Source organism: Poecilia mexicana, unplaced genomic scaffold (genome assembly GCF_051168715.1).
Source record: "Poecilia mexicana isolate PSO_F unplaced genomic scaffold, ASM5116871v1 scaffold_2, whole genome shotgun sequence".
In the NCBI taxonomy this organism is placed as follows: domain Eukaryota; kingdom Metazoa; phylum Chordata; class Actinopteri; order Cyprinodontiformes; family Poeciliidae; genus Poecilia; species Poecilia mexicana.
Window position 1 is genome coordinate 6,069,161 of NW_028263371.1, and position 15,293 is coordinate 6,084,453.

General features: G+C 38.9%; 1 protein-coding gene across 1 annotated transcript; it reads left to right on the forward strand.

The window, feature by feature from the left end:
- Positions 1–472: 472 nt before the first annotated feature.
- LOC106924233 (voltage-dependent calcium channel gamma-5 subunit) lies at positions 473–6,338 on the forward strand. Its single transcript, XM_014997816.2, has 5 exons — positions 473–798; positions 4,529–4,615; positions 4,882–5,022; positions 5,129–5,274; positions 6,017–6,338. The coding sequence occupies exons 1-5, from the start codon at positions 603–605 to the stop codon at positions 6,278–6,280; spliced, it is 834 nt and encodes a 277-aa protein (XP_014853302.2). The 5' UTR covers positions 473–602; the 3' UTR covers positions 6,281–6,338.
- Positions 6,339–15,293: the final 8,955 nt, after the last annotated feature.

A 15,293-nucleotide genomic window follows, 5' to 3' on the forward strand; every position in this document is an offset into this window, starting at 1 on the left:
GGAGCCAAGGCTTAACATAATAACTGTTCATGTACATTTATGTTTAAATATGCATGTATATACACATATACATGCACATTACATGCACACATGGTCACACAATACATACATACATCTACATACAAGTATATGGTTTTATAATGTTACATTATGAGAATCTTTTAAAGCTCACCAACATAAATGAAGATTATGGTCCAACTTTTTCCACAGTTTCACACCTATAATTTTTGTTCAGTGCTTTATACATCATTCTCAGTATTTTATATGCACAAATATATATAGAATGTCTTTACATTTTAAAGTATAACTTTGAATATATAACATGTTTCAGTGTTTCAATAGTTGCTTTCTTTGCTTTTCCCCGTATTCCTGAGCAATGTGACAAATAGGCCACAACCAAGGAGGAAACCTTTTTACATTTATTACATCTTTTATTTCAAACAACATTCCAATAGTCATTTCAAATCCGAGCTCAGGTTGAAGTACCGATGGTGTGCCCGTCCTGGTAAACACTAGGGTCAGTGTGTGACTGCTCTGCCTTTCCTCCCCTCTCCCAGCTCCGCTCTCCGCCAGCTGCGCTCCGCGGCTGCTGAGGCTGCGGCATGAGCCTATGCGGCAGGAAGGCGCTGACGTTGCTGAGCAGCGTGTTCGCCGTGTGCGGCCTCGGCCTGCTGGGGATCGCCGTGAGCACCGACTACTGGCTCTACCTGGAGGAGGGCGTCATCCTTCCACTCAACCAGAGCACCGAGATGCGCATGTCGCTTCACTCTGGCCTCTGGAGGGTTTGCTTCCTCGCTGGTGAGTTATAGCATGGAGTCGGAACGAGCGACGACATGAAGCAAAGCGCTGAAGTGAATCTCTAAAGTGCAAACTGATGTTGAAGTTGGATGGATTTTCCTTTTTTTTTTTTTTTTTTTATTTCATTTCGCCCAGACAGCGATAATAGACGACATGCTTAGTGATCACTATGCAACTGAACCTCTAGTGAGGTGGAGAACAAGCACAAAAACAAAAAGGAACATTTAAGACGTTTATAGATTCCTGTGAAAACATAAACTTAACTCAGCAGTTGGGGCGATGCGGATTTAAAGTTTCATCGAGATATTTTGAGATATTATATTATTGTGATGATGATAAAAGAAACAATCTTTATATCTTCTTTTTCAGGTAACAGTTTGTGTGTGTCACAGCAATTACAGCCCCACAAACACAAACACTGCTCTTGAGAAACTTATCGTCTGTAATTAGCTTTTTACTTAAAGAAGAGTGATTTGTTTCACTGAAATGCTCACAGCAGAGCTTTTATATCATTAAAACGTTGTCACACGGTAAACATGACATCACAGTCGTTTTTGAGTGTTTTTGTAGGAACCCCTTCGTCAGTGTGACCTGTGTGTTTTTTTATAACTCAGTGCCTATTCACTATTCCATAATCTCACAGCTTAAAGTTCAAAACTTTACTTTAGGGCTGAGGACAAGGAAGAGGAGAATTGGAAACAAAGTTTAAATAGTCTAAAATATTTAAATGTGATCACTAAATCAGTCTCGTTTGAAGCGTTTACTTTTTAATGCGATGTATTTCTTCCACCTTCTCAACTGCGTTTCTTTTCTTATTTCCTTTCTTCTCTTTTTCCACCTGAATGTTGCAGGTACAGAAGATCAGTGTCTGTGTGAAGCCGCCAAATACTTGAGCATGTTTCTCTTCCTCACTTCCTGCTCCTCATTTGAACCAGTCGCTCAAACCTTAATGCATGTGTGTGAGCTTCTGCTCTCGCTGAAACCGTCCGCTATTTTTACTCCGGCTGATCGATGGCCGCTCATGACTTCTCTCCTCACAGCTTAACCCATGACTGACTTACAGTCTGTGCCACTAGATGTTCCTTGGACTGATACCGAAGCAAAACAGAAGCCTGTTCTTGTTCCTTTGAACTTTTGCAATAAGTTAGATAGTTGTAATGATTTTAGTTATTTAATGCATGGCTTTGGATGGTAAAGATTACTGTTCCTCCCCCCAACTGCAGCATCATAAAAGGCATGCCTGGATCGTTTTAAGAGGACTAACTGTTAGTTTTTAATCTTTTCTTAGAGACAAAACCCTCCAGGCAACTTTTTTCCCAGAATAAACCAGGTATTACATTTTACTTTTCTACAAACTATGGACATGAGCGCTGGAAACTGTACTGCTGTAGTACATCTGTGTCTCAATAAATGAGAATTTCAAATGATCAAAACGTTTTTATCCCACTAAATCAGTTCACAAAGCGACACACAGTAGTAGGCTTCATCTTCCTCTGTTTGGTCATTTTTCTGATTCTACTGTCAGCTAATTAAAACTCAAAACTTTGTTGCTGTCTTTTCAAGCAAACAACCTTAATGCAACGGGAATTAATTTTGGTTTTCATGTTTTGAAGGATTTATTCTCCTCATAAGCTGCACATTGAGTATCAGTTCAGTTGAAATAACTTTCGATGTTCCCAACTTCAATTCAACACAACACATATATTTAACACGACCGTTTACATCTCGAAGGTGTAATCTTCACTCAGCCACGGCACCAGATGCCACTACTGTCACCTTCAATCGTTTTTATACCAACAACCTGAAACGGATAAACATGTTTATCACTCATCAGTTCTTCAGTGACGACGTTTGTTGCTCCGTTTCCGACGAAGACGAATCTTTCAGCCAAATCGACGTCAGATTGACTTCACATTTTAACTTTCAAATTTGCTGCTAAGTTCACACTTGCTGGAAAGGCCAATTTTCTCACAAACAACAGCTCATGAGATCGACATGAATGTGGAAATGTGGCCTCCTTTTTAGTTTGCAGCACAAACGTTGCATGTATGTGTTGTAGATTCCAGTCAGTTCAGAATAACAGTGTTTCTTTCTCTTGTAATTTTATTTATTTTGTGTGTGTGTGTGTGTGTGTGTGTGTGTGTGTGTGTGTGTGTGTGTGTGTGTGTGTGTAGGTGTGTGGGTGTGTGTGTGTGTGTGTGTGTGTGCTGTTGACTGTGTGGGTTTTCATCCCAGCGGGGAGTGATCAAAAATAAACTAAGTTCAGCTGCAGTCGATTTCATGCTGGTACAATTTGCCCGTTTTAAATCACACGCAGTGCTTTTCTTTCCCAAACTTTAATGGAACTGGGATGTTTTCCAAGAAAATCCAGCATTTACATGAACACAAATACAAAGATGTTCAAAAAGTATATCTACTACTTTCTTTAAAAAAAAAAAAAAAAAAAAAAACATCACAGCATGCAGTGGTTTCAATTATACTTCATTTTATCCAATTAAGTTTGATCTGTAAAGTCAGAGGAAATGAATACGGTCCCTTTTTTAAGTCTCTTTACATTTCTTATAAAAGTCATTACTTTTCTTTTATCCTACTGACATTGCTAATATTGTGTGTGTGTTTTTTTACGACCACCATCATCATTAGTCTGTTTTTCACGTGCTACATTGAGTGAAGGTGTCAGGAAAAGAGAAAAAAAAATTGACTGGTTCCAGTTTTCCACTGTCCAGCTCCATTAACCTCTGACTTGTCCTGTTTTAATCACTTAGTCATAGTAAACATGCATCCAAATCCAGCTGTGATTAGATAACAGATGTTATCCTGTGACTATCCAGGTCATGCTGAGCCACATGTTACCACAGGATCAGTGAGTCTTTTAGGGGATATTGAGTGGCCTTGTTCCCCATTTAGCTATTGTGTTGGTAAGTGTTTGACCCAGAATCACCAATTAAAACCTTTTTGGTCAGATGGTTCACACCACACTTTGTGGTAAAAGTTTCTAAAACTTCACGAATACATTGAATCACTTTGACTATATTATTAATTATGCAGAGACCAGTTAAAACAACATGTACGGTTTTGAAGTGTGGGTGAAAGAACCGTATTAGTAATCCTATAAATAATGTTTTCTGCCTTTATAGCCTCCTGACTATACTGATTATACTTTTAATGACCTTATTTTTTTATATAGCATAACGTCAACAACTGGCTTTTCTGTAAAAAAAAAAAAAAAAAACTACAGCGTGCTAATTTACAGTTGTATATTTTTAATTCATGAACCCATGCTGTGAAAGCTAGTTAGATATGACCAGACCTCACCTCTTCTGAGGTGTTTGGGGTTAACGAAGTGCCAGGAAACTCACCGCAGTGTCGGTTTTTACAGAGTGCAGATAAAAAAAGACGGTGTTAAATTCTAACGCCGGGTTTTCTTCAAGCGCACACTGACAGCCGAAGCTGCACCTCACATCAGCCAGCCTGTAGAGATGATATTTCTTTTCAACATCACTTCCTGCAGATTCACAGATGGCATAAATAGAAGCTCTCTCACCCAGATTCACAAAATGTTCTCGATCCAGCCGAAACGTAGGTGAATGCTAAATGTTTCCCAACGAGGCTGAGTCGTCGTGCTTTGTCTCATTTGGGAGGCAAAATTGTGTAGTGAATTACGAAAAGTTTTCCTGATTCACGTTAATCTGAATTGATGAGGTTTTCTCTTTTTTCCCCTTGATTTCAGGTGAAGAGAAAGGCCGGTGTTTTACCATTGAGTATGTGATGCCTACTAACGTCCAGATAACGTCTGAGTCCACCGTCAGTGTGCTCAGTAAGTATTCACTCACTCAAACTGTTCAAGCTACACAAAACATGAATCCAAACTGGCTTTTGTTTCAAAAAGAGTTCGGACAAGTAACCGAAAAAAGACTTGATTTAAAACATAAACCCAGTGAGACATACTAGGAATCACTCTTCAAGAAAGTCGTGTTGTTTTAATATACAACAGAGGAACGAACAGTTCAAAATCTTTAAACTTCTTCCTCTCAGAGGGACTTTTTTTTAAAAAATAAAAAAACTTCTCTCCTGTCGTCTTAGAGATGATCCGCTCTGCTACTCCGTTTCCTCTGGTCAGCCTCTTCTTCATGTTCATCGGCTTCGTGCTCAGCAACATCGGCCATATCCGACCGCATCACACCATCCTGGCGTTTGTTTCCGGAATCTTCTTCATCCTCTCAGGTACTTCCCGTAGAGTCCAGCAGTAACGCGTACTGCCGTCCGCATCAAATCAGTGATTACGATTTCTGTGAGAAGCATGACTGACCCGCCTCACGGCGCCCCGCAGGTCTGTCTCTGGTCGTCGGTCTGGTTCTGTACATCTCCAACATCAACGATGAAATGTTGAACAGGACGAAAACGAACGAGGCTTACTTCAGCTACAAGTACGGCTGGTCTTTTGCGTTCGCCGCCATCTCCTTCCTGCTGACAGAGGTAAACCTCACAACGAACCGTTTCTGCCTTGGTTGCCTCTGTTTCTGTTTAACGGAGTCTTGCAAAGGTTTTAATTCCCCTTGTGCTTTTGCACATCTTGTCGCACTGCAACGAGAGTTTATTAACAGAACAACACAAATTAGTACATAAACGGGGAAAAAAAAATCTTATACAGATAAAAAATTAAAAATGCGGCATGCATTTTTGTGCAGTTCCCCTCCCCCCGCCCCTTTCTCTGATGCCCAACAGTGTAACAAATGACTTGTTGAGAAGTCACGCAATCAGAGAGCAACTGTGTGCTGCAGAATGAAAAACTAAATGAAATTGACTCTAAACTTACAGAAAGAACAATAGGAGGGTGTACATCAAACATACAGCATTTGCATGGGTTAAAATGGTCCAGTCAAAGGCCAGACCTGCATCCAATTAAACATCTGTGGCAAGAGTTGAAAATATTTGCTCTTCATCTAGACTTAATCAGCTTGAGCTTTCTGAAAGGAAGCACGGACAGAGCTAGTAAAGACAAACCCAGAAATCCTGAGAAAGGTGGGAGCTGAATGCAAATATCAACTGTATCAATAGTAATAATAATAACAATAAAGTTATTTGAATTTTGACTGCAGTGTCACTTAAACACTTGGGACTTGACTTGGGCTTGAGACAATGTCTTGTGAGCGTCCCTTTAATGTTAAAGGTTGCCCAGGTGGACCTTGACTCTCCTCTGTGTTTCCGGCTCCTCCAGACGGCGGGCGTCATGTCGGTGTACCTGTTCATGAAGCGATACACGGCGGAGGAAATGTACCGGCCTCATCAGGGCTTCTACCGGCCCCGCCTCAGCAACTGCTCAGACTACTCGGGCCAGTTCCTCCACCCGGACGCCTGGGCGGGGCGTGGCCGCAGCCCCTCCTCCATCTCGTCCGAGGCCTCCCTGCAGATGAACTCCTCCAACTACCCCGCCCTCCTCAAATGTCCAGAGTACGAACAGATGTCCTCCTCACCCTGCTGAGGCGCAGCAACGCCGTTCTACGCTAACACTCATGGGGGAGGGTTGATTTTATTTTACTTTTTTCTGCCCACGTTTTGGCATTTAGTTGTCAAATAATTTGATATCATCCATTTTGAAATCCTCGCTTTGGATGCTTGTAACATTTCTATTTGCTCTCTCGACTGCTCCGTTCGTAGCTTTGAGTTTTGGGTTTGAAAGAAGCAAAGCATGAGGTTACGCCATGTGCTTCGGATGAAAGAGGAAGGTTCAACTCCAGCTCTGTTGTTTAATGACTCATGCAGACTTTGCATGTTAAACACACACACAAAAAAAATCCGAACATATGGCTGGGAAGTTTACATAGAAAGCATTAACCAATCGGTCTTGTTGCCGACTTTAAGGAAACTTTCTCAGGAAAGTTATTTCATTAAAAAAATAAAGTTATATCATAAAATTTCTTTACAAACTGCAGTTTGCTGCTGCAAATGTATCGTGCACATTCTTTTTCGAGCATGTTTACATTATGTTCAGAACCACATTTCAGAACAAACGTTTTGAAGGGCACAACTCTGCAGAGATCCTCTCACTCTACGTCAAATCAGCTTTATTATATAAAACTCCCTTTTTTTACAGGCAAGCAGTTCTACAGGCATACAGGATGGGAGTGATTATGAAAAGATATGACTGATATTTATGTAATCATTGCCTAATTTCTATTCTCAGAGTATTTCACTGTACATTCTCATGTTTCACAGACCTTTGGTCAACTTCCAGAAATATAAACGTGTTTTCACCTCACTGCACTGGCACGGAGAAGAAACTATGGGTTTTGCATTTTTAACGACTCATGTAAAGGTGCATTAAAGCTGTTATTTGAATTCGTGGATGACTGTTTAAATTTAGACATATTTGTTATGTGTACTCGCTAAGCTAAAATATTTATAAATATGTATAGCCTTTACCGTGCTCTCTCAATTTATGATGGAAAAATGCACAGTAGCTTTACTTTGTGAACCAGAAAATGTGTTCTTAGCCAAGCAGATTTTCACAGAAGGTGAAGTGAGGTAACATTTCTAAAGAAAGCAAGCAGCAATCTGTTGATTGTGGTCATCAAGTCAAATGGATTTGTGGATGTGGAGTGTGATAAGACCGGAGGGGACGTGTGGTTACTCGTGTTTCAAGTGGACTGTGATTGCGTCAGGTGGAGTTGAGAACTATTTTCATATAAAGTCGTTGTGAATGTAAGACGTGCTAAAAGAGATTTCCAGCTCCGAATACCTCCCCACACGGGATAGTGTGCAGTATTAACCCAAATTACAGAGACATATTTTTATAACGGATCACCTTGTAACGTCAGAACGTACAGATGTATCATGCCTACATGTGTGCATTTAATGCAGCAGCAAGCGTTCACTGGACAAGTATATTTAGTCTCGTGCAATCAGTTCAGTATTTTTATTGAAATTATTGTTACTATATAATGTTGCATGGTGAGAACGCCACGTGAAATGACTGGTTTGTAGCATTCGGTCGCTGAAACGCGACACATTCAGTGCATCACAAACCGCAAATGAGCTCAACTCTTGCCCTCAAGCACCGTTTTGGTAGGCTGAGCTGTAAACAACAAAAAAAAAGTTGCTCGTTTTAAACGCTGTGCATATTAAATCATCGGCGAGCACATAAACTCCTTTTTGTATAAATGGCGCTGTATGTAAAAACTGTTAGGTTGTGTCACCTATGTAGCTCCGTATACCGTGTGTCCAACAGCTGCTTTGCCTCCTGCTTCACATCAACAGTTTGAGCTTCTGCGTAATGTTAAGCTGACATGTAGTATATAAGTACATGGTATCATAGTCAAACATGAAATATGTATGTGCATATATGTATATTTAAATATTTTTTTGCAGTCATATTCATGGTGTTAAATGTGAACTGGATGGTGTAGACTTAACAAAATAAAATTAATGTGATTTGATAAATGCTGCCTGTTTTCTCTTTGACTACTTCAGCTCCTAAAACATTTCAATCTCCCTGAAAACAAAACTGTACAATGAACCACGAAAGCTGCAGGATTTGAGCTCCTTGTTGGCAGTCACTAAATAAATTTTAAAAATAAAGGTTTTGTTGTGCACTACCACCACCTACTGGAGTGGTAAGTGGGTCTGCAAGTTTAACATACATCTTGTCTAGTTAAAGCCTCTGGTTCTGACATCATGACAAAGACAATGAAAAGCAGGATTTGTGATATGCTGACCACACAAGAATACTCAGATATACTTTTAGAAAAGTATTCAAACAATAATTAAAGTATTGTGGATATATTGAAAGATGTGTTTCGCTCTTACAGGAAATATGGGAGGGAATGCAAATGCACCATGTTGCCAAAAGTATTGGGTCACTTGCATTTATGCACATATTAACTTAAATTATATCTCAGATTAGGTATAAGGATGAAGATGTGATACAGCTCCAGCTTTTCTTCTATGATGGTCTGCAAAGTGATGGTATGACTTGAACCACAGTCTGCTCTCTGGGATAAAAACTCTGTGAAGGGGCGTTCAACTTTGTCCAACATGCACATCCGCGTCTTTACAGACTTTGTTTGGTGGACTTCTGTGTGGTAAAGTTGGAACAGGAAAGAACTGTCCCCAGAGAGGTATGTCTCATCACCCCAAAGAACGAGACATTTTGCAGTCATCTGTACGCCAGTGAACGGAGATCCGACTGTGTCTGAAAATAGAGTCTGAAGGAAGCAAAGCGTAAAGAAAAAAGAAGAGGACCAAGAATTGAATCCTGAGGAACCCCTCAGAAAGGAGGGCTGAGGTGGACAGAACATTTTCTAAACATTCTGTTGCTCAAGCAGGAATGAAGCCAATCCAGTGTTCTAAGAGAGAGATATGAAAACTGTGGTCTACAGCATGAAACGCTGCTTCAACGTCTAAACACACAACAATCAGAGAGCTTCCAGAACAATACTGCCTGCATGAAGACATTTTTAAAAGCTTACATGAAGTGAGTGAATACTGTCTTATTATGTGACAGTAAGTGTTTTTTATTTATTTATTTATGTTGCTTTATATATACTATATCGATATGTTTTTGGTTTGTTTTCTTCAGCAAAATGTAACATTTTATCTGCTGTTAAGAAAATAGAAAAATATCACAATCTGCTGACTTACAAGTAGAAAAGCATCACTGGTGCAGAATTTAAAAATAATATAATTATCTCTTTTTAATTTGACACTTTTCTGGGTTTTGTTTTTGGAATTTAGCCATGAATGAATGACAGGATTGTTTAACTGAGCCCGTAATTCTACTCTCACCAATCACATATTAGACCTCAGTGTGACTGTGGGAGCTGGCATTCATCCGTCTGGGTTAATGGGACGTAATTGGAGCTAATGGTGAAATGGAAAATGCTAATCTCCATGAAAGGATGATGTGAGGTTCTGACCCGATGAACTGGGATGATAGACAGGAACCATTCACTGACTGACTGGGGGGAAAAAAATCGGCTTTTAATACCACTGACTAGAAAAGAAAGAGGAAAAAAACACATATAAATTATACATCATGTGCAGTTTTTTTTTCAATTATTGACCAGTGTTGACTTTTCTTGCTCTGTTTTTTATTCCTCAATAGCTCCATCTATTGTCTCTGTTGTGACAACACAGACTTTCAGCCCGTTCCTTTTTAAATGAAGGAAATAATTTCCACCAAAGAAATTATTTCCATAAAAGAACATAAAATATTTCAGCATTCAACAACACATTATAATCTCTTCCTAACAGCAGATAAAGTGTGACAAATATGCAATTTAAAATGATGAAGAGACTCAATTCAAGTTAAATCATTTAGGATGCAAGCTGAGATTTAAGTCACGGCAAAATTAACTAAACTGCAGTAATGTTTACAATTTTTTTTTTTTTTTTTTTTACTTTAGGTGTGAAACTCAAGAAACTGTTTTTGTTTTGCTGTTTATAGAAAACTCTCATATTTTCTGCACCAGCCGTCCTTGAATATATGAGCAGGAAAGCTTCCAGGATGAATCATTATTTTTTTCATTTTTACTGCTATAGGCAAAATGTTCAAATACTGCTCCTCACATAGTTAATAACTGGGTTTGCAGCTTTGAAATAATAATAATAATAATAATAATAATAATAATAATAATAATAATAATAATAATAAAAACGGTTGAATCTGTAGGCTCTAGTAGAAATTGTGCTTCAAATTCTAATTACTTTGATATAATAAAGGTAATTAAATTTTGAATCAATCTGGAAATGTTTCATGTATCACATGTTTCATCTCTTGTTATGTTATAATATTATTTCGATTAGATTGAAATATTTGCCATAGACACAAAAAACAATTACCAGGGATTCACTGAGCCACTTTTTTCACTTACAATAAATCGATATTTTTAGGTTTAGCGTCGGCCGGTACCGATACAGAAACAGTTCTGAACCAACTTGGACGTTTCTTTTCTTAAACACGGGTGTAAATGTGCTGAGTTACAAACTCAGTCCAGCACTGAATGAAACACAACAGCAGGTTCACAAGCCTGGTGAAACACGTAGAAACGACAAACCATAAAGAAACTGAAACGGACAAAAGCAACAGGTCGAGGACCCTGGTCAAACGTGTCAACATGAATAGAAACAAACCTTCTGTGAAATAGTTCAGAAAATACAATCAGGAATTTTAAATAAAACATAAAATAAATAATAAAGCGTGACATCACTCAGAGCACAAAGCATAGATTTAAACTGAATAGATCCGCCATTATGAACCAGGCACGTTGTCGCGATACACTCTGTTTTTGTTTTTGTTTTGTTTTGTTTTGTTTTGTTTTTGTTTGTTTCTTTTCCAATATTGGTACCGTTACAGACATTATCGGATCGGTGAATTATGACCAACCATGGATTCCTGCAACTTCAAAACTGGAAAAGAAAATTTTGAGTCATGTCTTTATTTTACAAGGTAAATTTCCATGTCTACATTTTTTTACTAATCGTTAAAACCAAATGACAAGTGGGAGGTTTAACATCTATCTATCTATCTATCTATCTATCTATCTATCTATCTATCTATCTATCTATCTATCTATCTATCTATCTATCTCTGCTTAAATCTCAGAACTTTTGAGATTTCAATGAATCTTTAATCATCAGGTCTCGTATGGACTCCGCCTCAGTCCCTCCACTTCACTAATTGCTCCCTGCCAACCATCCAACCATGCAGAGATTCTGAATCGTCAGCAAGCAGATGGTTCACACAGCAGACCTCTGACGCCACCGTGTGGTAGCCGAGCAGCAGAACAGGGAGACGAACACATCTGTGTGTCATGCAAAACATCCTGTTGAATAAAGCGAGGTTAGGGTGCAAAGACTATCAGATGGAAGAAGCAACCACTCTGAGAAAAACAAAGAACGATAAACTTGCTCTAAGCTAATGAATATAAAGGACCAAGACTGGAAATATTTCTGAGCCGTAACAGTTCCAACACGTCTGCGCTGGGCTCTTTGAGCTGGTAACTTTATTAGCCAGAAGCACAGAGACGTATAAATCCTCTGCTTAATTACTACCTCTAAAATAAGCTGCAGGTCTCTGTGTCTTCAATACTCTGCAAGAGAAGAAGGCAGTCAGGAAAAAAGAAAAGAAATGCTGCTGTAAACTACAGCTTGCCAGCAAGGCTCTGACAGCCTGGGGGCTGACGATGTGTTTGCTTTATTTATTTATTTATTTATTTAATTTTTTTTTTTGTAGCTTCATCTCACTTGGTTTTATTTCTCTGTTCTGCTCCAGACACTGTCTGAGCTTAAAGCGCCTTTGTAACTGCAGCAGACAGATCCATGCTTCACTTCCCCTGGTCCTACCGGTTATTATTTTTATATCGCTCACGAGGAAACGGCTGCGTTTCTGTTTTATGTCTCCATGTTGTAAAGCACATATGTCAGAGTCAAGGCCCGCGGGCCACATCCGGCCCGCGAGAAGGTTTTTTACGGCCCCTGGGATGATCTTGATTTATTATTAGAACCGGCCCGCAGACCGCAGCAAGCCGGCACCCCGTCTGAAAAAAAATATCTTCCTTATTTGAACTGTAAGTAGTTCTTTAAATGTTCTGTGAGATTATGTACTTACCCATGTATCCATAACAACCGGAACTTTCAATATCCACCAAGTTATTGCCGAAATATACCGTCTATTAAAGAGTGCCCCCCGGATTAATTACACTCTCTGCAGCTGCAGCTGCGAAGTTACCGTATTAACCCGATACTTGCTGGAAAGTGCAACGTCTCCCCTTTCAGAAACCGTTGGAATTTTTCCACTTAGCGCTACGTGTGGCGGAATTACGGTACTGCAAATTTAGATGTGTCGCCGGCGACACATCTAAATGCCTTGACTCTGACATATGTGGATTAATAGATTTTTGCACTTTATTTTATTGTATTTCAATCCAATTATATTTTAAAAATATTTCAGTTGTGTCTGTTGAAAATTAAAGATTACTGACAGAGCCATAAGAAAATATTGCTTTATCTATCTGATCATATTGGAATATATTTGTTAGGTTTTCAGTAGGTTCAATTAGGTTCACTAGACTATATGCGTCATTTAAAAAAATTTCAATGAACATTCGATCAGTCCGGCCCTCAGCTTGTAGCTAAATTTTTTATTTGGCCCTCCATCCATTTGACTTTGACACCCCTGTTGTAAAGGATAACCAGACAATAAATCCTTTATTTATTCACCAAGCTTTGGGCTTGAACTTTGAGTGAAGTAAATGTAGTGATTCCCACATCCTGTGTGTCATATTTATATCTATTAGTTATATTTGAAAACATATTGCTGGTCAACAGCCCAAAAAAATATTGTCTGGGGTTTTTCAACTGTTTTAGAGTCATTTTGGATGTGCTGAAGCCAAAAATCACATTGGTTTTACTGAATCAGGTCAACTTTCTGAACTATGGAGCAACATGAGCATCGAAATGCGCTGCTTGTTCTCACATCTGGATCGGTTTCTTGAGGATCAATGAGGAGAGATTCGACCAGGACAGAAAAGAGACAGAGAATTTAACACAATGAAAATGAAACGTTCAATTCACATGTATCAGTGTTTATTATTCAATCTACAGAAATCCAAGTTTGTAACGTTTAATTTATACGCTCTGTTTGAAAACATTTCTTTCCTCCTAAAGCCTTTTTTAGATTAGAAATATTAATTTAAATGGAAGTCGTTTTCTGATTCAGCCGTGCAAAATGAGTCCTAATTCAGTTGAACAAACAGAGACAAAAAATATATATTTTTGCAACCCAGTGTTATTATTACTGTGGCCAAATATATTACAGATAGCAGAAAACCAAAGAGTGTTAGCTTGTAGGTAGCTGATCAAACTCCTCCACAACCGGCTTGTTTTTTTCTGAAGCAGATTCACTTCACTACTGAACCTGTTTCTGACTCTCTTTTTAAATCTATTTGAGTCTGTAGATCTCAGCTTTTACCTGGAAATTGTGAACAGAAGAAATAAGATTCACTGAAGAGTCTGAGACCTTCTTCTCTGCTTACTAAGACAAATTACGCATTAATTAAGATGAATAATCGAGGGACAAGATGCACATGAACCACCTCCATTAATCTCAACTGGACGAAAATGTGCCACTGTTTCGTATTTCCATTTGAATAGTAAAAAATGTAAAGTCTAGAATGGATCTCTGGAAAGCTTGTCGGAGTGAAGACCCCGCTATACACCTCGAGTCAGACCGAGGTCCTGACTTTGACTAGGACTTTGCACCAGACTGGGTATTTTCTGCTCATTCTGCCGTAGATTATTCATCTCATTTAAGATTTTCATCAAGATCTTGGACGCAGTTTGGACCAAGATTTCTCTATCAGACAGAGGAAGAGCGATTGCATGTGAAATCTTCTGGCCTTGTGCAAAGCAGATCAAAATCTTTATTCCTCCACCGGATTGATCAAAACAGTCGGATGTCAGTCGGCACTGGGAATCAAGGACAAACATCTTCACTTTGGTCCAAGGTTGCTGAGCCTGCGCTAAATTAGCATTAAAAGCCACTTAAAATTACTTTTAACTGGGTTTGGACGCAGCTGAATAGAAAAGTTTAATGTGCGTCTCCTTTTATAGCAGCTCTCACACTCACAGATGTAAGGATGTGAGTGTGATCCACCAGCTGAATCATTCTTTGTATTGTTTTTGTTGCTTTTTTGTAGAAGCAGCAGAAAAGTTGCTCAAAATTGTATGAAATTGCAGGATTTTCCTTCACATGGTGGAGAACCGTTACATTTCTCACTTTGTTCTAATCTAAACTGAAATGAGAAACTTGAAATAATTTAAAATTCGACTTATCTTGTCAACAACAGAAGCAGATTTAAGGCGTTCCCATTTCCAGGGAAGGAAAAGCACAAGAGAATCTCTTGTAGCTCATTTCTGACCTCACACATTATAAGATTTTAAATGAAACGAACAGATGATGTAGTTATACATTTTAATGACTGCATTACAGATCTTTCTTTAAAAAAAAACAAACTTCCACTTAAACCCTAATTTTATTACCCTAAAACAAGGGATCGTTTTTTTTTCCAATAAATCTCAGCATGTTCTCTTTTACGTTGTTGCATTTCCCAACGTTCTCTCTCGTCTCATTTCCCGACAAACTTTTACTTCAGACCAATTTGCAACTTTCTCGGCTAATTAGTTTGCCTTCTCTCTCTCAGCGCCGTTATTTTAAAAGAACTCTGAACCAAAACAGCTTTTGTCTTCTTCCTAAAATTCTGTCAGAAATTGGTCTGAATTTGCCCAAATCACTTTAGAGAAAAGAACCCGCAGCGACTGATGAAGCCTTTGGTTTTCTGGCTCAAAAGGGTTTGATAGGTCGGCGTGTGAATGAGTGATGCACTACCAGGCAAATTATACTTTCTTTCACTGGATCGGCTAGACTGTGGCAACCCCTGAAAACTCAAAGAAAAGACAGCGCAATTAGAGCTCGCTAATGATGCTATAAGAACCAA

Excerpts from the sequence above, each read along its gene's own strand:
- LOC106924233 (XM_014997816.2), top strand. The coding sequence starts at position 603 with ATGAGCCTATGCGGCAGGAAGGCGCTGACGTTGCTGAGCAGCGTGTTC. Across the intron at positions 799-4,528 it reads GAGGGTTTGCTTCCTCGCTG|GTGAAGAGAAAGGCCGGTGT; the intron begins GTGAGTTATAGC and ends CCTTGATTTCAG. Across the intron at positions 4,616-4,881 it reads GTCCACCGTCAGTGTGCTCA|AGATGATCCGCTCTGCTACT; the intron begins GTAAGTATTCAC and ends CTGTCGTCTTAG.